At 40.6% G+C, this 22,862-nt stretch overlaps 4 protein-coding genes and 2 long non-coding RNA genes across 8 annotated transcripts in view; 3 read left to right on the top strand and 3 right to left on the bottom strand.

Moving 5' to 3' along the window:
* Positions 1-268: 268 nt before the first annotated feature.
* Positions 269-2,423, bottom strand: LOC143897170 (cytoplasmic 60S subunit biogenesis factor ZNF622-like). Its single transcript, XM_077405566.1, has 3 exons — positions 2,299-2,423; positions 1,000-1,714; positions 269-831 (listed from the first exon to the last, which is right to left on the bottom strand). The coding sequence occupies exons 2-3, from the start codon at positions 1,655-1,657 to the stop codon at positions 344-346; spliced, it is 1,146 nt and encodes a 381-aa protein (XP_077261692.1). The 5' UTR covers positions 1,658-1,714; positions 2,299-2,423; the 3' UTR covers positions 269-343.
* Positions 2,424-2,880: 457 nt separating this feature from the next.
* LOC143897174 (uncharacterized) lies at positions 2,881-3,279 on the bottom strand. The gene is made up of 2 exons (XR_013256865.1): positions 3,059-3,279; positions 2,881-2,989 (listed from the first exon to the last, which is right to left on the bottom strand). It is a non-coding gene; the product is annotated as an uncharacterized LOC143897174 (long non-coding RNA).
* A 5,702-nt stretch (positions 3,280-8,981) lies between these two features.
* Positions 8,982-9,371, top strand: LOC143897175 (uncharacterized). The gene is made up of 2 exons (XR_013256866.1): positions 8,982-9,193; positions 9,263-9,371. It is a non-coding gene; the product is annotated as an uncharacterized LOC143897175 (long non-coding RNA).
* Positions 9,372-9,416: 45 nt separating this feature from the next.
* On the top strand, positions 9,417-13,829 carry LOC143897167 (rho GTPase-activating protein 19). 3 transcript variants are annotated; one of them, XM_077405559.1, is made up of 7 exons: positions 9,418-9,639; positions 9,841-10,010; positions 10,076-10,285; positions 10,374-10,750; positions 10,822-11,175; positions 11,285-12,031; positions 12,171-13,829. In XM_077405559.1, exons 1-7 carry the CDS (start codon positions 9,515-9,517, stop codon positions 12,897-12,899), a joined length of 2,712 nt encoding a protein of 903 aa, XP_077261685.1. In that variant the 5' UTR covers positions 9,418-9,514; the 3' UTR covers positions 12,900-13,829. The 3 variants fall into 3 exon arrangements, with proteins under 3 accessions (XP_077261687.1, XP_077261685.1, XP_077261686.1); XM_077405560.1 differs by having other exon boundaries at positions 9,423-9,639; positions 9,838-10,010; XM_077405561.1 differs by lacking the exon at positions 11,285-12,031 and having other exon boundaries at positions 9,417-9,639; positions 9,838-10,010.
* Positions 13,830-14,166: 337 nt separating this feature from the next.
* On the bottom strand, positions 14,167-15,183 carry Lsm1 (U6 snRNA-associated Sm-like protein LSm1). Its single transcript, XM_077405567.1, has 3 exons — positions 15,003-15,183; positions 14,524-14,708; positions 14,167-14,419 (listed from the first exon to the last, which is right to left on the bottom strand). Exons 1-3 carry the CDS (start codon positions 15,058-15,060, stop codon positions 14,246-14,248), a joined length of 417 nt encoding a protein of 138 aa, XP_077261693.1. The 5' UTR covers positions 15,061-15,183; the 3' UTR covers positions 14,167-14,245.
* Positions 15,184-17,554: 2,371 nt separating this feature from the next.
* Positions 17,555-22,862, top strand: part of Rpl19 (ribosomal protein L19) — a 94,227-nt gene continuing 88,919 nt past the window's right edge. Inside the window, exon 1 of the mRNA XM_077404931.1 lies at positions 17,555-17,563. Coding sequence (XP_077261057.1) covers positions 17,559-17,563 — 5 coding nt within the window. The 5' untranslated portion in view covers positions 17,555-17,558. The remainder of the gene's footprint in view (positions 17,564-22,862) is intronic.

Here is a 22,862-nt window from a genome sequence, read left to right as displayed (position 1 = left end):
CCGTCGAATGCGAATTATAAAGCGATTTATAATTTGTATATTGCGTTATATATGTATATCCTTTAAAGAAAAATAATATAAATTTTGATTCCACAGCAATTGAAATGACGTTTCGTTATGGCTCGAAGCGCTTGAGTTTGAATTTGATTTTAAGTTAGTTAAATAGTCATGAGCTCATTTAATAACTCATTTAAATTGTTCATTGTATCCATAAATAGCAACAAAATGTAATAGTGCAGGGATAATCAATTTTATCTTATGCAGTTAATTATATTTTTAATAATTTATGTCTTTTTTTAAAATACGACATATAGGTACAGAAGAAGCATACAATTAGATACGATTAAAAGTTCGTTTGTTGTCTGAAATGCTTCTGCAGTTTGTTCTGTTTGACTTGTAGCTGCGTTGAGTACTTCGCTTGGATTCGTTGGAACTTCTGAATGTCTCGCTTCGTCATTCGGGCGGCCTCGAGTTTCTTTTCCACGGTACCGAACGATGCATCCTTTATCATCCGCTTGTGCGGCCAATATTTCAAGTTCTTTATCGTCGCTGCAGTTCCTACAGGTACATTCTGCTTACAGTAAAGTGCCAAGGCACGATGGATGATCAACTTGCCAGACGGTAATTTCATCATATAGGCCTCGTCGTCTAAAACTTCCGGCGATTCCGGTGATTCTTCATCCGGATTGGCATTCTCGGCATCTGGATAGCTGGACGAGTAATCGTAGAAAGACAAATATTCAAGCATCGCCTCTCCTTCGAACAACATTTTGCAGTGGCCCTTGTCGATCATGTGCATTTTCACTGCTTCTGAACTTCGCATTTTCCTTCCTGTAAAAATATGAAAATTTCAATTCAATTCCAAGTTTACTCGAATCGCGATTTTTTCTGTTTAGTTCAATTTTCTAATTTAACTCTTTTTATTTTAATTCTAATCAACATTTATTTTAAGAACGTCTACGGTAAAGCGTTTAAAATAAAAGAGTATTATTCGTCTACCCGAGTCGTTACACCAAATGCACTTCAAGCCGGTACAAATTTTCTCTTCCAAGTACTTCAACAGGCCGTTTAGATCCACGCAGTACTCAAGATCGGGTATGAAGAACGAATGTTTCTTCGTCATGTGTCTCATATTGCACATTAAGGATTTACTACGCTGGTCACAGAACAGGCAATTGTTTTCATAGATCTGATACTTTGAGTCCTCAAGCCACTCGTCCGAATCCAAAGATTCTACATCCGAATCCGTTTCGATTTCCTCTTCGTTCTCATTGGACATGTCCCCTTCGTTCTTACTGGATATATCCTCCGTGCTCGTTAATTTTTTGCTGAAAACCACGGTTTCATCCTTTTGCTCCCGATTCCTTTTATGAGCCTTCGAGGCTAGATGATTCTTGTACTGTTTCTGACTGCCAAACTTCTTTCGGCAGACTTCGCAGAACTGCTTATCCTCGGTCTGTTCCGCAATATTCTCGCGATAAATCGCTTCCTTCCTCTGGAAGTCTTCGAGAGCGATCGGTGGCAATCCACTCACTGTTACGTGTATGTTGTACCGGTGCCATTCGGAACGATAATGATTCCTGAACATTACCAAATCTGCGAACTTTACTTTGCACGTCCAACAAGTAAAGTGCTCTTCCCGCTGAGAATTCTCCATCGTATTTTTCCTTCTTGAGCAAACTCCAGTTAATGTGTGCCCAAATGGGAGATATTTCTGTCGTATATAAAAAATATATAAAAAACTAAATTAACTTAACTGACAATAAAAAAAAGTTACGTAATTGTAATTTAGCTTTCGATTAAAATAAAAAAATGTTATTTCTCGCTGTAACGATTATTTTTATTCCTGCTAAGAGATACACAGAGCTCGATGAAGGATAAATTTATTCTGTTGTATTCAAAAAGTCCATTTTATTAATTGACTCATTCAAAATCATTAAAAACTGCGTAATTTAGATAAACAACTCTTTTTACTCGTTATCACGCGATAACGAGTAAAGTGAGTTGTTTATCTGTACGAAAGTAACTTGATGAATCCAATACTACGTTTACGCGAGCGTTAACTTCTGTAGTAACTTACGATAATTCCTTCGCGTAAACGGGATTTTGTAGTAACTTACGATAATTTACTCCGCGTAAACGAGTGATATATCGTAAGTTACTACAGAGGTAACGCTCGCGTAAACGTAGTATATGTACGTACAATACGTGCCACGTGGTATTTTAAAGGCTAGGCGAATTTTTAAAGAAGAAAGTTTTGTTGTTGAATCGTCAATTATACGACAATTACCGACTCACCTAATCCGATATTTTCAAGAACGTTTAATTCTTGCGAAGAGAAACCACTCAATCTCAAAAAAAAAAAACTTACAACTGCGACATACGTACCGATGCACTGAGGACGCGCTCACATGTCAATCGATGTTCAATCACTTGCTACGTCAGTGTCGCCAATATAAACAGTGTCAGCCAGTAGTACCGCTTTATTTCGCGCATGCGTCCTGTGTATCAAATTAATATAATTAATATATAATAAATATATCGATAATATAGTAATTGTATGTAATTAAGATTGTATATATAAATTCCTCTTTTTCTTTTCACGTTTGGAGTAGAGCTCTCTGGTTGGAGAGAAAAAGAGAAAAGATGAACCCCGCGCAAGAAAAAGTTTAGCTAAAAACGCGAACGGGGATCGATCATGTATCTTTTCCCCTAGGACGGAAATGTGAAAAGTGAAAAGTTTATCTCTTTCTATTCAACACCAATAGAAAGAGATAGTTACATAAAAGTTTTCACTTTTCACGTTTCCGCTCTAGGAAAAAAGTTACATGATCGCTACCCAGGCCTAATGGCGCTATCTGAATTATTTACCTCTATGAAGTTGGCCGGACAACTTCAACGTATCGAACTTTCATTAATTGGAATCGATTGGTGGTCGTTTGGTGGTCTTTGGTAGTCTAGTCCGATCGTTTGGTGGTTAGTCGTTTTCCTGTAAAATAAAAATAAAATTTCTGGTGTGAAGTTAGCCGGACAATTTTTATTTTTCAACCAATTTAACTTTTTTATAGCTCATTCGACGCGGAATCGTTTGGTGGTCACGAATATAACCGGTAAAACGTTTGGTGGTCAACCGTTTTCCCAGAAAATAAAAAAAACCGTATGCGCATAATGCCGTATTTGGAACAATTGTATTTATCACCCAAATTGACTTTGATAGGGCTCAATCGACGCGGAATCGTTTGGTGGTCACGAATATCGTTATTAAAACGTTTGGTGGTCAATCGTTTTCCTAAGAAATAGAAAAAACCGTACTCTCACGCCATTGGTCGCATGACTCCGTGACGTTAGCTCGGTAATTTGATGGATAAACATTATTTATCAATCAAATTGACTTCCATACGGCTCAATCGACGCGGAATCGTTTGGTGGTCACGAATATAATCAGTAAAACGTTTGGTGGTCAACCGCTTTCCCAGAAAAAAGGAAAAACCGTATGCTCACGCCATTGGTCGTATGACCCTGTGCTATTAGTCAGAAAAATTGTATTTGTCACCCAAATTGACTTTGATAGGGTTCAATCGACGCGGAATCGTTTGGTGGTCACGAATATTGTCATTAAAACGTTTGGTGGTAAATCGTTTTCCTAAGAAATAGAAAAAACCGTACTCTCACGCCATTGGTCGCATGACTCCGTGACGTTAGCTCGGTAATTTGATGGATAAACATTATTTATCAATCAAATTGACTTCCATACGGCTCAATCGACGCGGAATCGTTTGGTGGTCGCGAATATAATCACTAAAACGTTTGGTGGTCAACCGTTTTCCCAGAAAAGAAGAAAAACCGTATGCTCACGCCATTGGTCGTATGACTCTGTGCTATTAGTCAGAAAAATTGTATTTGGCACCCAAATTAACTTTGATAGGGCTCAATCGACGCGGAATCGTTTGGTGGTCACGAATATTGTCATTAAAACGTTTGGTGGTAAATCGTTTTCCTAAGAAATAGAAAAAACCGTACTCTCACGCCATTGGTCGCATGACTCCGTGACGTTAGCTCGGTAATTTGATGAATAAACATTATTTATCAATCAAATTGACTTCCATACGGCTCAATCGACGCGGAATCGTTTGGTGGTCACGAATATAATCACTAAAACGTTTGGTGGTCAACCGTTTTCCCAGAAAAGAAGAAAAACCGTATGCTCACGCCATTGGTCGTATGACTCTGTGCTATTAGTCAGAAAAATTGTATTTGGCACCCAAATTAACTTTGATAGGGCTCAATCGACGCGGAATCGTTTGGTGGTCACGAATATTGTCATTAAAACGTTTGGTGGTAAATCGTTTTCCTAAGAAATAGAAAAAACCGTACTCTCACGCCATTGGTCGCATGACTCCGTGACGTTAGCTCGGTAATTTGATGGATAAACATTATTTATCAATCAAATTGACTTCCATACGGCTCAATCGACGCGGAATCGTTTGGTGGTCGCGAATATAATCACTAAAACGTTTGGTGGTCAACCGCTTTCCCAGAAAAAAGGAAAAACCGTATGCTCACGCCATTGGTCGTATGACCCTGTGCTATTAGTCAGAAAAATTGTATTTGTCACCCAAATTGACTTTGATAGGGTTCAATCGACGCGGAATCGTTTGGTGGTCACGAATATTGTCATTAAAACGTTTGGTGGTAAATCGTTTTCCTAAGAAATAGAAAAAACCGTACTCTCACGCCATTGGTCGCATGACTCCGTGACGTTAGCTCGGTAATTTGATGGATAAACATTATTTATCAATCAAATTGACTTCCATACGGCTCAATCGACGCGGAATCGTTTGGTGGTCGCGAATATAATCACTAAAACGTTTGGTGGTCAACCGTTTTCCCAGAAAAGAAGAAAAACCGTATGCTCACGCCATTGGTCGTATGACTCTGTGCTATTAGTCAGAAAAATTGTATTTGGCACCCAAATTAACTTTGATAGGGCTCAATCGACGCGGAATCGTTTGGTGGTCACGAATATTGTCATTAAAACGTTTGGTGGTAAATCGTTTTCCTAAGAAATAGAAAAAACCGTACTCTCACGCCATTGGTCGCATGACTCCGTGACGTTAGCTCGGTAATTTGATGAATAAACATTATTTATCAATCAAATTGACTTCCATACGGCTCAATCGACGCGGAATCGTTTGGTGGTCACGAATATAATCACTAAAACGTTTGGTGGTCAACCGTTTTCCCAGAAAAGAAGAAAAACCGTATGCTCACGCCATTGGTCGTATGACTCTGTGCTATTAGTCAGAAAAATTGTATTTGGCACCCAAATTAACTTTGATAGGGCTCAATCGACGCGGAATCGTTTGGTGGTCACGAATATTGTCATTAAAACGTTTGGTGGTAAATCGTTTTCCTAAGAAATAGAAAAAACCGTACTCTCACGCCATTGGTCGCATGACTCCGTGACGTTAGCTCGGTAATTTGATGGATAAACATTATTTATCAATCAAATTGACTTCCATACGGCTCAATCGACGCGGAATCGTTTGGTGGTCACCAATATAATCACTAAAACGTTTGGTGGTCAACCGCTTTCCCAGAAAAAAGGAAAAACCGTATGCTCACGCCATTGGTCGTATGACTCTGTGCTATTAGTCAGAAAAATTGTATTTGTCACCCAAATTGACTTTGATAGGGTTCAATCGACGCGGAATCGTTTGGTGGTCACGAATATTGTCATTAAAACGTTTGGTGGTAAATCGTTTTCCTAAGAAATAGAAAAAACCGTACTCTCACGCCATTGGTCGCATGACTCCGTGACGTTAGCTCGGTAATTTGATGGATAAACATTATTTATCAATCAAATTGACTTCCATACGGCTCAATCGACGCGGAATCGTTTGGTGGTCACGAATATAATCACTAAAACGTTTGGTGGTCAACCGTTTTCCCAGAAAAGAAGAAAAACCGTATGCTCACGCCATTGGTCGTATGACTCTGTGCTATTAGTCAGAAAAATTGTATTTGGCACCCAAATTAACTTTGATAGGGCTCAATCGACGCGGAATCGTTTGGTGGTCACGAATATTGTCATTAAAACGTTTGGTGGTAAATCGTTTTCCTAAGAAATAGAAAAAACCGTACTCTCACGCCATTGGTCGCATGACTCCGTGACGTTAGCTCGGTAATTTGATGAATAAACATTATTTATCAATCAAATTGACTTCCATACGGCTCAATCGACGCGGAATCGTTTGGTGGTCACGAATATAATCACTAAAACGTTTGGTGGTCAACCGTTTTCCCAGAAAAGAAGAAAAACCGTATGCTCACGCCATTGGTCGTATGACTCTGTGCTATTAGTCAGAAAAATTGTATTTGGCACCCAAATTGACTTTGATAGGGCTCAATCGACGCGGAATCGTTTGGTGGTCACGAATATTGTCATTAAAACGTTTGGTGGTAAATCGTTTTCCTAAGAAATAGAAAAAACCGTACTCTCACGCCATTGGTCGCATGACTCCGTGACGTTAGCTCGGTAATTTGATGGATAAACATTATTTATCAATCAAATTGACTTCCATACGGCTCAATCGACGCGGAATCGTTTGGTGGTCACCAATATAATCACTAAAACGTTTGGTGGTCAACCGTTTTCCCAGAAAAGAAGAAAAACCGTATGCTCACGCCATTGGTCGTATGACTCTGTGCTATTATGAAAGTCAATTTGATTGATAAATAATGTTTATCCCTCAAATTACCGAGCTAACGTCACGAAGTCATACGACCAATGGCGTGAGAGTACGGTTTTATCTATTTCTTAGGAAAAAACGATTGACCACCAAACGTTTTAATGACGATATTCGTGACCACCAAACGATTCCGCGTCGATTGAGCCGTATGAAAATCAATTTGATTGATAAATAATGTTTATTTATCAAATTACCGAGCTAACGTCATGGAGTCATGCGACCAATGGCGTGAGAGTACGGTTTTTTTTATTTCTTAGGAAAACGGTTGACCACCAAACGTTTTAATGACAATATTCGTGACCACCAAACGATTCCGCGTCCATTGAGCCGTATGAAAGTCAATTTGATTGATAAATAATGTTTATTCATTAAATTACCGAGCTAACGTCACGGAGTCATGCGACCAATGGCGTGAGAGTACGGTTTTATCTATTTCTTAGGAAAACGATTGACCACCAAACGTTTTAATGACGATATTCGTGACCACCAAACGATTCCGCATCGATTGAGTTGTATGAAAGTCAATTTGGGTGCCAAATACATTTTTTCTGACTAATAGCACAGAGTCATACGACCAATGGCGTGAGCATACGGTTTTTCTTTTTTTCTGGGAAAACGGTTGACCACCAAACGTTTTAATGACAATATTCGTGACCACCAAACGATTCCGCGTCCATTGAGCCGTATGAAAGTCAATTTGATTGATAAATAATGTTTATTCATTAAATTACCGAGCTAACGTCACGGAGTCATGCGACCAATGGCGTGAGAGTACGGTTTTATCTATTTCTTAGGAAAACGATTGACCACCAAACGTTTTAATGACGATATTCGTGACCACCAAACGATTCCGCATCGATTGAGCCGTATGAAAGTCAATTTGGGTGCCAAATACATTTTTTCTGACTAATAGCACAGAGTCATACGACCAATGGCGTGAGCATACGGTTTTTCTTTTTTTCTGGGAAAACGGTTGACCACCAAACGTTTTAGTGATTATATTCGTGACCACCAAACGATTCCGCGTCGATTGAGCCGTATGGAAGTCAATTTGATTGATAAATAATGTTTATTCATCAAATTACCGAGCTAACGTCACGGAGTCATGCGACCAATGGCGTGAGAGTACGGTTTTTTCTATTTCTTAGGAAAACGATTTACCACCAAACGTTTTAATGACAATATTCGTGACCACCAAACGATTCCGCGTCGATTGAGCCCTATCAAAGTTAATTTGGGTGCCAAATACAATTTTTCTGACTAATAGCACAGAGTCATACGACCAATGGCGTGAGCATACGGTTTTTCTTCTTTTCTGGGAAAACGGTTGACCACCAAACGTTTTAGTGATTATATTCGCGACCACCAAACGATTCCGCGTCGATTGAGCCGTATGGAAGTCAATTTGATTGATAAATAATGTTTATCCATCAAATTACCGAGCTAACGTCACGGAGTCATGCGACCAATGGCGTGAGAGTACGGTTTTTTCTATTTCTTAGGAAAACGATTTACCACCAAACGTTTTAATGACAATATTCGTGACCACCAAACGATTCCGCGTCGATTGAGCCCTATCAAAGTTAATTTGGGTGCCAAATACAATTTTTCTGACTAATAGCACAGAGTCATACGACCAATGGCGTGAGCATACGGTTTTTCTTCTTTTCTGGGAAAACGGTTGACCACCAAACGTTTTAGTGATTATATTCGTGACCACCAAACGATTCCGCGTCGATTGAGCCGTATGGAAGTCAATTTGATTGATAAATAATGTTTATCCATCAAATTACCGAGCTAACGTCACGGAGTCATGCGACCAATGGCGTGAGAGTACGGTTTTTTCTATTTCTTAGGAAAACGATTGACCACCAAACGTTTTAATGACAATATTCGTGACCACCAAACGATTCCGCGTCGATTGAGCCCTATCAAAGTCAATTTGGGTGCCAAATACAATTTTTCTGACTAATAGCACAGAGTCATACGACCAATGGCGTGAGCATACGGTTTTTCTTTTTTTCTGGGAAAACGGTTGACCACCAAACGTTTTAGTGATTATATTCGTGACCACCAAACGATTCCGCGTCGATTGAGCCGTATGGAAGTCAATTTGATTGATAAATAATGTTTATCCATCAAATTACCGAGCTAACGTCACGGAGTCATGCGACCAATGGCGTGAGAGTACGGTTTTTTCTATTTCTTAGGAAAACGATTGACCACCAAACGTTTTAATAACGATATTCGTGACCACCAAACGATTCCGCGTCGATTGAGCCCTATCAAAGTCAATTTGGGTGATAAATACAATTGTTCCAAATACGGCATTATGCGCATACGGTTTTTTTTATTTTCTGGGAAAACGGTTGACCACCAAACGTTTTACCGGTTATATTCGTGACCACCAAACGATTCCGCGTCGAATGAGCTATAAAAAAGTTAAATTGGTTGAAAAATAAAAATTGTCCGGCTAACTTCACACCAGAAATTTTATTTTTATTTTACAGGAAAACGACTAACCACCAAACGATCGGACTAGACTACCAAAGACCACCAAACGACCACCAATCGATTCCAATTAATGAAAGTTCGATACGTTGAAGTTGTCCGGCCAACTTCATAGAGGTGAATTATTTCGTGCGTCATGACTGTCGGCGCGTCGTGTGATAGTGTGGTATCACTGCCGTTGCCGGATTCAAGATGTAGGATGTAGGGGAGCGCGTTTAAATTGCCTGTTCCACCATACACAACGCACAACGATGGCAGACTTTAACGACGGGGTGGACGGAAAGCTGGCGTTTAGAATGCGAAAGGTCAACCCGGAGCAATTTCACACGCTCGTAAAAATGCACCTGTCCTTCGAGTTGGATCTCAATACGGAAGAGTGAGCGATATACCGTTTACGCTAGTGTAGTATACGGCTAGTGATATACCGATAACGCTCTCAACCGCTAGCTTATTTGTATTATTTGTAACTGACAACTTATAAGCCATTCTCTGTTACAAGACTCGTTATAAAATATAAAAGTGTGAAATATTATATTATTTGTCCTCGATAACATTTCGATTGATCCTGCTTCAGCAGCGATGGTACTAATGAGAAGGCAAGGTTGAAGAAATGGGGTCTCCTAAGCTTCACCAAGAAATCCAAGTCTTCGGTTAATTTGGATAAAGGTACAGATGGTGGTGGCACGTTGTCTGAGGATGGTATCGATCACTTGACGCAACTGATAGATTATCTGTCTAAGGAACAAAGTAAGCAAATATATCGGATAATGAGAAGTTCAAGAATAGAATTAAATATAGTTTTTATCTCGTAGATATCACACAAGAGGGAATATTCCGACGAACCGGAAAGCTAACGAGGCAGCAAGACTTGAAAACAGCTATGTCTCAAGGCGTATTTTTAGATCTTGACGATGGTAGATTCAGTGTACACGATTGTGCCTCTGTGTTGAAAGGGTTCCTGGCAGAGCTATCTGAACCGCTCCTGACAGACCTACATTATCCGGCGCATTGTCAGATTGCTGGTAGATAAAAAAAAAAAAAAAATGTGTAGTTTTACCTGTGTATGCTACACACGACGTTTGCCACCACAATTGTATCGATTATTTGCAGAATTGTGCAGCTTGGATGCAAAAACGAACGACGCGAGATTATTGAGTTCCTTACAATTATTGCTGCTGCTTTTGCCATCCCCTAACAGAATTTTACTGAAAGCTATTCTCACCCTGTTGAATAAGACAGCGAGTTACGAGCATAGTAATAAAATGAACAGCGACACGCTGGCCACTCTCTTTACGCCACACCTATTGTGCCCACGAAAATTGTCACCCGAGGCCTTGCATATCAATTCTCAGAATCTGTCGTGTCTGGTCGCATACATGATTAGGAAAGGTACGGAGTTGTTTGAGATTCCACCGAAATTGGCTACAGATATAAGAGCGTACTGGTTGGAACAAGAGAGGAAATTATTGAGCCCTAAGAAGACTGATGTAAGTTTCAGACTAAAAAATGACACTTTGCCCCATCCTTGCGCGATACGATGAGAGATTTACAATTACAGCTGAACGAGTCGGTACCGGACGCAACTAGTACAGCCCACACGGTGTTCAGTTTCGTCGATCGTAAATTAACGGCGAAGGCCAATTCCACGCAAGACACGCAGGCAGCCTTGGCTCAGTTGTACGCACATATACAAGCCATGCCAGAATCTGCCAAGAAGCGACGACTTGTGAAACAATTTAACAAGGAAAATGGACAAGGTACACCTAGGCACGTGAAGAATTGTAAAACTAAGAGTCTCGGAGATTCCATCAAGAAACATATTTTTCAAAAGAAGAGCCACAAAAAGTTCGTCGACATTAATATCGGATGCAATATCACTAGATCGAGCAGCGAAGAAAATATATTGTCAACGGTTAGTTTCCTTATCTTTCTATCGAATATTTTTCGTTATATATATTTATTATTTGTTTGTGTATAACAACAGCACGTTTTATCTGTTTTTCTTTGCACGTACTGTATAGAAACTAGAAGATTCATTTCTTCCGACAAGAGCGGTCCTTAGCAAATCGAATGACGAACTTAGCACGGAAAACTGTGATACCATTAACAACGATCTTTTACATGCCAAACACACGAGTAGTATAGATAGCGTTAAGAATGAGACTTTGACAAATTATAAAGCAAAAAAGAAGCTATCGATCGATGATTCTATAAACGTGAAAGAGGAGTTAGATGGAAAGGACACGCAGCATGACGCGAAACAGGATTTGAGTTCAATCGAGCTCAGTTCGAGTACAAGTTTGCAAGAAATTAATGTAATCATTAATGAGGACAGTCAATCTGACACTGGTAAATTAACGCGACCATTTAGCGAACCACCCAACCTGTATTCCATTCGCAATGTAACTCACTGTGATAATTTAACGAATGACGGTATGCGGCGAAATTCGGAATCTACCCTCGCATCTATCGCAACAAGAAATACAGTACAAGTCTCTCCTTCAGAAACTTGTACCTTGAACGCAAAGTCATCCGAAACTACATTGAATGTTGATTCGCATGCTGAAAGTGCATGTACGGATAATTTACAGTCTCCGATGGTAAAAAACAGATTCAGGAATGTGTACGCTGTTCATACGTCGACGCCATCGAGTTTATTACGACGAAGCTTGGCAACTAACGACTATATTTTGACTCCTAATACTAACAACGATAGAAGCATGAGTCCGATTACGCAAAGCGCAACAAAAATGACGAAAGCCATGCAGGTACGTAGATTTCAAATATATTTCTACGTGAAAAATTTATATATGTAATTGAAAAATATCAAGACATTAAAATGAATATCGAATTAAAATATCGTGCAATGTAAAACGAAAAATACATTTATCTTCTAATTTGTAACAGGAAACTATGATGACTCCGCGTTCCAGGAAGCCAGTGATGATTGTTTCAACTTCGAATCTATGCAATCTCGTCACCGGCAACAACAGCTGCGATTTGCGTGGATCGAATCTAGACGTGGTTAGTGCAATAAATAATTGCGCTTCCATTTTAGAGGAATCCCAGACGTACAACAGTACGGACAATGCTCTGGCTCACGCGAAAGATGTCGGGAATAAAAAAAATAATAGATTGGACACCCTCGAGAAGCATAGCTGTGTACAATCCATCGCAAACTGTTGCGCCTGTACGCAACAAAGTTCGATGTCCATAACGAGCACGTTCAGGGAATATTTGTTATCGAGAAGCGTGTTAACCGCCAGTCCCGTCGATCTTAGTTTTACGTCGCGGACAGGGGACTTTGAGCAATCGGAATCCGATTTGAATATATTAAACGACGATACCCTGTCCGACAGTTTATTGCGTTGCTTGGACGGTAACCAACCAGAATCTGACACTTCCGGCATAGCATCCGGCAGCACGAACAGCGCGAACAATTCCACTGATAAAACAGAGGAATTACCTTCTCCAAGAAAACGAGGGACCAGCTTACAGCGAAACGATTCTAAAAAATCCGCGAGGGAAAGCGTGGTCAAGAGCACGAGAAGCGAGGAGTGCAAACATAAGCTGCGAGACGAATCGACGTTAAATTCTGCGAAAATAAAAGATAGCTTTCAAGAGACATCATTTTAAGCTATTCATATAAATTATTTAATTATTAGTATTGGTATATCGTTGAGTATAAGTAGGTTTCTTTGTATACTTTAGGGCTGAAGAGAATTACGGCGTTAATTTAAGTTTTTTTTTTTTACCAATATGACCTTATGACAGGGTGTCTTACGCAACTGGGCAGTGCTGTAAAACGATTTTTGGAGATGGAAAAAATACAAGACAAAGTTAAATGATTTTAGATGCTTCACATTACTACGTTACTTTCGTCCATTTTTATAGATAAATGCTATTATAAGGCGTAGTTGCGTTTTCTTTAAATGGAATCTTATATTTTCAAGTACTAATCGATGCAGTTTTTCCTTCTCTTTACGAATAACTATTATAAAGTTATACTCGAAGATTGTTGCTTTAGAAATTATTTTAACCGACCGATTAGAAAAATATCTATTAGATGTTCGGGGTAATTTTTAAGCATTACTTTACAATAGCTTTATGCAGAGGAGGAAAAACTGCATCGATTAGTGTACTAAAAAAACTATGGTGTTTTATTTAAAAATAAAAAACGCAATTGCACTTTGTAACCCACGCACAAAAATGCATGAAAGTAAGAAATGTGAAGCATCCAAAATCATTTGATTTTGACTTATAACATTATTTTTTCCATCTCCACCCGTTTTGCGTAAAACGCTATAAAATTCATATAATTTTGTCTCGAACGAAAATTGATTATCCAACAGTAACTGGATTATTTATTCCATTTATGTGGAAATTAAATCGTTACTAACTTTGTGCATATGATGCAAGATATTTAGAAGATTTTCATTTCCCTTTCATGACAATCTTGATAAAAGACGTTTGTAAAAGCTATGTATTGCTATGAAATGCAACAAAGTATTTTTCTAATTCGTTCTGTAATCATCAAATTGCACAATACATAACTATATGCTTTGATGTTAAGTGTAATTATTATTTTTATACACCTGAAATAAGTTTACGTAATGCAAGGTTTAAAATATTTACGAGTAAAATTGTTAACGACAGTATTATGTGAGAAACAACTCGTGTAATACATTCGATTATAATTATATACAAAAAAATGAGATATTTTTTAAGGATTATTCAAGATCAATCTATGTTATATGTTATATACAAAGTCGTGCGAATCAAAATCTAGAGAATAATATATCACTTTTTGTGTATTCTTAAATATAAGAACCAACAGATTGTTAGATATCACGTGACTTTAACATTACGAATGTGGTCAGGAAATAGTGAATCTTCTCGCGTGTACGAACGAGCAATCATATTTAATTAATATAAATTGATTAGATAAAATTCATACAAAAGGAATAATATACATTTGTACATCAGTACATATCATCGTGACTTAAATCCGGTATATATGCAAAACCTCGCTCCTTCAGAGCCTTGTTCACCCGCTTTTTCTGCTCCTGCTTCGACTCCTGTTCGCGCCTCTGAGCATCCAAAATCTCATCCACCGTCACCTTTTTCAACGGCAACACCTTTTCCTTCTCTATATCCTGCAACGTGAGTGTATTCGTTAATTATAAGTCCCACATAGGGATCATTAGTGTTTGCCAGCAAAATTATAACAAAAATATCTTTCTATTCGTGAAACGCTTACTATTTCTCCTAAAAGCACAACGTTCTCCCCTCTTACTATGAAAATACCTCTCGGGATATCGCCATACTCCTGACCGACGTGAATTCTTTCAATGGTACTCTGAAGCACTATATTAGCAAACTGATCGACACTTTTAAGATAGCCGATTAACGTTCTGCCATCCCTCAATAAAACCATAAGTTTCTCTAGAGACAAGAAATAAGTGTCACACGTGATTCAACATATTAATAAACATTTGACAAGAACAGAAACCCTTCCAAATTTTAGACTTATATTACGACTGTAATTTGCAGCTCTTGCGTTCGCAATTTGACAAGTTTTATTTTATTAAAAAAAAAATTATTATTAATTTGTGCAGCTCAAGGAAAGCTAGGACCAAATGACGGTAATAACGAAAGTGCTAAATATTGTGATAATCAAGCGCCGGCACACGCGGGGTGCCTTCGCGATCGCACGAATAATCGGAACGCGATACGCACTCTCGAGTTCTTCGAGCAGCGACGCTGTCCCCGGTGGCAATTCATTAGCCTCGTTCATTTCACCCGAGTCAAACGAGATTGACGAACAAATCTCTCTAACGTCGATAACTGTCAATAATCCCTCTGCAGCCTCCGTTCAACGTTCAACGTGATCACGCTCGTCCAAATTCCACAAAATAACGCTGTAGCGTCGCGAGATCTGTGATCCGAATGGAGAACTAGAAACGGCGAACAGAGATAGTATCTCGATCTCGCGCTTGTTTCCTACGCTCGATACTCGATACATCGATATACACGAGAGGAAAGTACGCGATTTTATCGATATACGCGTCGAATTCGTTTGCGTCACCGAATGCAGATGGCGACGGCGTGGCGTTACACATTTCTTTCGCGCGGCAAAAGTGCGACGGGCGACGGGCCGGAGCCCGGAGCCGCCCGAGTTGGTTTTTCGCGTCGTCGCGCGCGGCCCTGCGAGGCTTTTAATTCGAATAAATCCGAGTTGACGAGGAGTCGGGGCCTTTTAACATTCCAACGATAACCGGCGCCTCGGTTCGAGAGGAACGAGACTCCTGGGCCCGTTACCCGCTACCCCTTCGTCGTCTTCTCTCCGCCGATTTGACCCGGCGGGCGGCGCGACGGCGCTCGTCCACGCTCGTCGGCACCCGGAGCCCGCGAGGATGCAAATCGTCTGTTCGCGTAAGCCGATATCGTAATTATATTAATCGATCTTTATTTATCTCCGGCCTAAATAGCTGCAGCGATATGTCTCTTCGCGCGCTCTCTTTCCCGGACAGCCGCGGAATCTAGCTGTCGAGGACAGATTTGGAAAGCGTCTGCCCGTCTGCCGCAAATTTTGTCGACGGAATGCCAGCAGAAATACGACAGAATCCGTTAACAAAATAGGGGTATTCAAATAAGTTAAAGTTTAACGGTTTGACAGGTTATGTCGGGTTAAAGTCGAGTAAAAAGTTAATTGATTAACTTTGGGCGCGCTACTCTTTAAGGTTATGCAAAATACATAAGTGACTCATTAACCTGTCGCGTTAATTTTTAGGTTAAAAGTTTAAAAATTAACTTTTTACCCGACTTTAACCCGACATAACCTGTCAAACCGTTAAACTTTAACTTATTTGAATACCCCTAATGTAATGGCGGATTGGATACGCGTTTATACGCGTAGATACTTGGAGCTTTCCGGTGAGCGACACAAGTGTCGTTTTGTCTTTGTTATATATACTTATTGCCAAAAAAGAAAGGTATAGAACGACGTTTGCGTCGACTTGTGTCGCTTGCTGGAAAGCTCCCGTATAATCTACGTATTTCTACATACATGCGGTATACATAATGAGTAATCCGTGGATCATCGAACATTTATAATTTGGGAAGTAAGGGCCGCGGTATATCACAGTCTCCGATTAACGTGATTCTCCGATTAAACTCACTCTGCATATCTCTTTCTAACCGTCCCCCTAGAAAGAGACGAAGAGTGAGTTTAATCGGAGAATCACGTTAATCGGAGACTGTGATACCGGCCCTAATATATCGGGAATTTTTATGCTTTGTTTACAGTTTTTTATTTTCAGTTACCATTATTTAGTTTGCGCACAATTTTTAGCATTCCACGAAAAATTACCAGATCAACTCAGCATAAATATTTCTATATTAGTATTATATTTCTTTTATGTTATCTGTACAGTTAATTAATAATTAAATTTTTAACTGAAATGCATCTAATTTAATCTAGTTTGAAACTATTTAAAAAATTTTTTTAGGACTGTTTGTAAAAATACAGTTAAAAAAAATTAATCAATCAGTTAATTTTTATAATATTTTACATTTTACATGGCTTATATTGTCTGTATGAAAAAGGTTCGCATAAACATAACGTAAATAATACGTGAACAGTTCACATAGATGTATAATCTTGAAATTCGCGGCACAATCTGGCGAATTGACCGTAGGAATAAAATTGAATAAAATTTGCCCTTTTGTAACCATTTCAATAATATATTTTATGTAAATATTCATGAAATGACGGATTCTGCTCGGTTTCTGCCAAGAATCTATAGTCATATTATATATCTGTGTGGGTTCTGCCGGCAAAACACAAGTTTAATCTTTTCACTGCGGAACTGCGGTAATACTGATGTGCGATAGTCACACATCCATCATTACGACAATTATATTATTTATCCGGGCATTATTTACTCACACATTGTTTACACCGAACGGGTTTCGTAACCGTTAATTTATATTCAATGCCGTAGATACTGTTTGCAAATAACAAGCAATTTTCTATACCGTATATATGTATGTATATGGCGTTCGCAGCGAAAGGGTTAATGCAGACACAGATGATACCGGATCTATTTGCGGTATCTGAACAAATCTGCTGCCGATCTATTGTCATACTCCGGGCAGTTTGTTTACTGGTTCATTTTATTTGCACATAACTTTCGCTTTTATCAAATGTATCAAAAGACGCGGTTAGCGTCTCGTATCGGTATATTTTTCCGCCAATAAAATGCATACATTCTTTCATGAGCGATATACGACATGAGTATACCTCGACCAGGGTATAGGAGAAATTTTCAAGTTAACGTTTACAGAAAAGCAGAAAGATCGCGGAAACATTTTAGTAGTATTTCTTACAAAATTTGTCATATTTTTGCAAGATTCTAAAAATGAATCGACGTTGCTGCCGCATTGTCGTCGAATCGCAACACTTTTCTTTAAAAAAAAATCGTGGCGCGAACGCGCAATGATGTCTCCAATGTTGACAAAACGATAAATATAGCATATGTCTATTTATTTTCTTCTCTTTTTGTGTAACATTTGTTTATGCAGCTATATCGTAAGATTACTGTGTACATAGATTTAAAGCGCGGTAATGCTAATCGAGGTATTCTTAAATTCTACTTGAAAGCGTGCCAGAATCTTAAAAAAAAAGGAAGAAATTTCTATCGCCTTTTCTACTTTTATAATTATATATCGATAGCGATATATGAATAGCGAATCTCAACGCGCGAGTATGTGAAGTCTGAATCGGCCTTCTGACGCTCATTAAACCATCGTAAATCGGCATTTGAAATAAAAGGAAATGCATTATATCCAGCGATATACGGGCGGGAGGAGGAGAAGGAAAGAGGGAGAGAAAAAGAAGGTAGACGAATGTTTCGAACAACATTGTGGCGGCAATGGGGTACCAGAGTCTCGGCGCGGCGCGTTTCTGCGACGCACCTGGGTCATCTCGACGCCTATCCGGGACTCCGCTTTATACGCGCGGACACTTTATGCCCCCGATTGCGAGCGACACCGGAACGCTCTCAACTACACCCGGCGACCATCCAGAATCCTTTTTCCGATCGCAAAACAACGGAGGAGAGGAGAGCGCGATTTAATTTAAGGACCCTGTGCGCGTGAAGCCGCGCGCGCGTTTCCCTTCGCTTATATGCTGCGTATAGCGTAGTTCGCCCAGTTCGGCGGCATGTTTCAATAATCGTGGGCACGACAACGACGCGACGAGCTTTCTCGTAAACCAGATCCGTCGCCCTCGGTCGCAACGAATCTTATCGGGACGGGGAAAGTAACGCGCACGGTAATGCAGTATTTTCAAACACCGTGCACGCGCGCTCGGCACTTGATCTTGACGATCTCTCGTCGGGAATTTTCGCCGAAAATTCGTCACGCATTTTTTTTTTTTCCTCGCGAATGATGATGATGAATATATTTAGATCTGCAATGTGCGTGAGGCCATGCACGATCGTAATCTGGTAATCCGTTTATAAATAAAGAATGCTAAATTAAGAAAGAAGATGACAAGTAAAGTGGAATATTCAAGGGACAATAAACGAGCAGTCCCCAGAATATTAATAACTTAAAATGTGATTTATTATCAACTACACAAATTTTACGGAACGTTTCGAACTTCGCTGAGTTCTTCTTCAGCCGATACAAAAATAATACAAGAGGGATTATATCATAATTAAATAAGACTCGTTGTCAGTGAAGTTCGAAACGTTGCGTAACATTCGTCTAGTTGATAATAAATTATGTTTTAAGTTACTAATATTCTGAACTGTTCGTTTATTGTGTCTTGAATTCTTCATTGCTCTGCAAACACAAGTATGATGTTATAGTGGAGACGATAATCACACAAAATCTAACATATTATGTTAAATACAATATGTAACATATTGTGTATTTAAATGTTATATGCGTATATCTATCACGTTGTATCAGTATATCATACATTATACATCACGATTACGCAGACTTCGCATTCTGCGTTCGTACAAATTATACGCGTGGAAGATCGAAGTACCTAAATAATAATGTCGTGAAAAAGTTGGTGGGACCGCGACACTGTTAGATACCGCATGGATTTCGGCGCGGCTGTGTAAGGCTATATTTGAAATTCAAATAAAGCTGTAAGAGGTTTACGACGGGGTTAAAACCGACGTTACTTGGCTGTATAAGAATCACGGGCCGTCTTTGCTTCTGAGGAAGGTGAACACGTATGTACATGTTAAATTCGCGGTTTTAATCAAACGTATACGCGTACTTGTACGCTCCGAGCTTGTCAATTTTTTCGTTCTCGTATAGAGAGGCCTTGTAGATACTTCAGAATATAAATCCGATTGTTAATTCTTTGTGTTTCCCCTCGTAGTTAAACGCTAGCGTTGTCGGATCCCCCTCGGCTCCTTCGAACGTTGATGAACTCGATGGATAGCCCCAACGATATAGCTTACGCGCTACGAAATCGAAACCGGGGTCGCGAGTCACGACCGAGTCGTACTGAATAGGAGTCCGAAACGATTTAATGCTCGGCGAATGGCGGTCTTGGGAAATCGGTACCGGCGAAACGACGCGAAATTGTGGAACGGAGTCCGGGGGAGAGAAGGGAAGATCCGGTGGGGAGGAGGGGGGGAACCGCCGGAGCGAGGACGAACAGTTATACCGGGAGGGGGGGGGGTGGAGGATGAGGGAATGGAACCCACGTAGCAATCGTCTTGTCTTTAAACGCTTCGTAAAAAAGAGCTGGACACGATTTACGCTTGATTACAGCCCCGACGCGGGGGTCAAAAGTCGAAACGAAATGACTATCGATATCGATGGGAGCGAGCAAGTGGAGATTATAGGTAACGGCTAATAATGCGGCCCGATCTCTGCTCTCCCCCACTTCGCCCCCTTCCTCCTCTTCCCATTGCAAAAACGAGCCGCTCTAAAGAGCGCTCAAATGCTCAATCGTCTCGGTTTTCTGCCCCCTTCCTTCCCTCTTCCCGTCCCTTTTGCTGCACGCCGCTTCGTCTGCGACACACACACACACACACACACACACACACACACACGCGCACGCGCGCACGCGCGCGCACACACACACACACACACACACACACACACACACACACACACACACACACACACACACACACACACACACACACACACACACACACACACACACGACAATTACTATTAAAATCCCGCCGTTTATGCGATTGCTCGAAAATCAGCAGGAAAAAAATTCGTCACGCTTTACTCGTCACGTTTCTCGGACGTTCCGAGGTTCGAGCCTCGTATACGACTCTCGTGCCGCGTTTGAGAATAAATCAGGATTCACGAAACCGTCGACGCCGAACCGGTTTCGACGGTTTGGAGTCCCGATTCTGCAAATACATCGGCGACGTTCACTCGCGACAATACTGGCGCGGCGATTCGCGTAAGGTACCCTCTTTTCCACATGCGTCTATACGTAACTGCGAGGATCGATTTCCAAGGATTGCGTGTCTCGAGGAAATCATTTACTCCCGAGGAAAATTCCCCCCAAAATAAATCTCGCGCGTTATACTGGCGCCGCGCGAGCGATCTCGCTGATCGATCGATCGACTCGCGATCGGATCGGCTTGATCGGCGACGAGGGAACGCGGTGCGACCGCGACAAACGCGCTCTCGTCCCCCTCGCGCGCTTTTCCTTTCTCAATTCCATACACCAAGATGGCCGCTGGCGGCTTGAACGCGCGCGAGTGGAGGCCTTGGAGCAAAAAAGGACAAGCGTAATAACATAGTATCGTTAATGGCCGGGCAATTTCAACGTGTACGAGTGCCCTCCCTTTCTCTCCCCTTCTCTTCCTCCTTCATTCCACCCGCCTCCTCCTCCTCCTCTTTCTCCTCTTCCTCCTCATTCTCCTCCTGCTCCCTCTGCTCTCAGCCTCCCTCTGTGGCCTTTTCTTTCTCTTCCTTCGCTCTTCTCCTCTTTCTTGCGGCGCTTCGCTCCTTTCCATTCTCTTCTTCCTCTCGTGCCCCCTTCTCGACGTCGCGCCAAACCACCCTGCGTCCCTTTTATGTCGCTACGCGAGCTTCATGCTGTTCCCGCGAACACGCGCGAGTCTTTTACCAAAAGAGGACCGAGTTCATAGATTTCAACGGTCACGAGACCGGGGGGGATTCGTGTTGATTCACCGCTCCTCTTAATACCAGAACGGCCGCATTCGATTAGGGAGCCACGATTCTCGACCTCGCTCCTTTTTCTTTTAATGTCACTCGCCAAACTTGCTGCTCGACGCCTTTTAAGCGGACAAAAAGTAGATATTTCTGCTCGGATCTCTTAAAAAGTTTTTTTTTAATTTCAAACAAGCTATTCGCTTGTTGCGCTTGAAAACGCCAGCATCGTCAATATAAGAGTCATTTGCAGTTGCAGTTGTTACGAATCCCCGTGAATTCTTCATGCGTCGTTTTATCAAACGCGTATCCACTTTTATAGCCGTTGAATTATTCCCGGCGACGTTAAATATTTATTTTACATTTAGAGAGGTGTCATTGTGATTCGGCGCGCGGCTGGAAATTGTGCCCCATTAAAAAAAAAAGCAGAAAGAAAGAGAGAGAAAGAGAGAGTAAAATTCCGATCGATTCTTATAAATGTATAATGAAAAGGACGCGTAACGCGCACGTCCGTCGCATGTCGGGCGTTAAAATAAAAAAAAAAAAATAAAAAAAATACAATCGGTGTCCATCGCCAAGAGTGACTAGCCGCGCAAATGCGAGAACATTGGTCGGGCTCAATTATTCAGGTATAATTCGTTGAACATTGGCGGCCCAATGACTGGCGGCCGAATTTCTTTTTGTCATTCGGTGGCGCGCGTTTCCGCGTGTTTTCTCCTCGTTGCCCGGTTGCGATCGGTTAATCGACACGACGCCGGCGACATACATACTCGTACATTTGCGAAACGCCGAATATTTTGCCGCGCGAGCCGAAAAATATTCGCAATTAACGTCCTATGGTGTATCGCGCTTTATTTAATGCCGATATAGCTCAACGAATCTTCACTGACAATGAACGATAAAACGAGATTTTTTTTCCTATATGCACACCTGATACTCTCTAGCAAATAGGTACCTATTTATGTTTATATTAAACACGTATCATATAATTTCTTTTATAATGAAATAATTATTAATAACTCGGAAATGTTATTAGACATAGATAGATAGAGGATCGAAGAGAGAGAGAGAGAGAGAGAGAGAGAGAGAGAGAGAGAGAGAGAGAGAGAGAGAGAGAGAATCTTTCTAATTTTGATCTTTTAAAATATATTTCAAAAATATACGATTCACGACCCCCTCAGCAGTTGCAGGTTCAGAATTAGAGAAGCTTCGCGTCTCTAAAGCTGCGATTTCATTGACGCCAGAAACCATGCAGCGGCAGCGTCAAGAAAATGTAGTGGGGAAAATGTAGTTCAAGAAGTTCCGTTGAATTTTGCGGTACGCTAAAAAGTTGAGACAGTCTGAACTTCTTCCCCCACTACATTTTCTTGACGCTGCCGCTGGTTTCTAGCGTCAATGAAATCGCACCTTAACGTTTGA

This window comes from Temnothorax americanus, unplaced genomic scaffold, assembly GCF_048541705.1.
Source record: "Temnothorax americanus isolate GAGA-0224 unplaced genomic scaffold, ASM4854170v1 Scaffold2, whole genome shotgun sequence".
Lineage (NCBI taxonomy): Eukaryota > Metazoa > Arthropoda > Insecta > Hymenoptera > Formicidae > Temnothorax > Temnothorax americanus.
The sequence above is the reverse complement of the archived record's forward strand: the minus strand, read 5'-3'. Positions and strand labels throughout refer to the sequence as shown.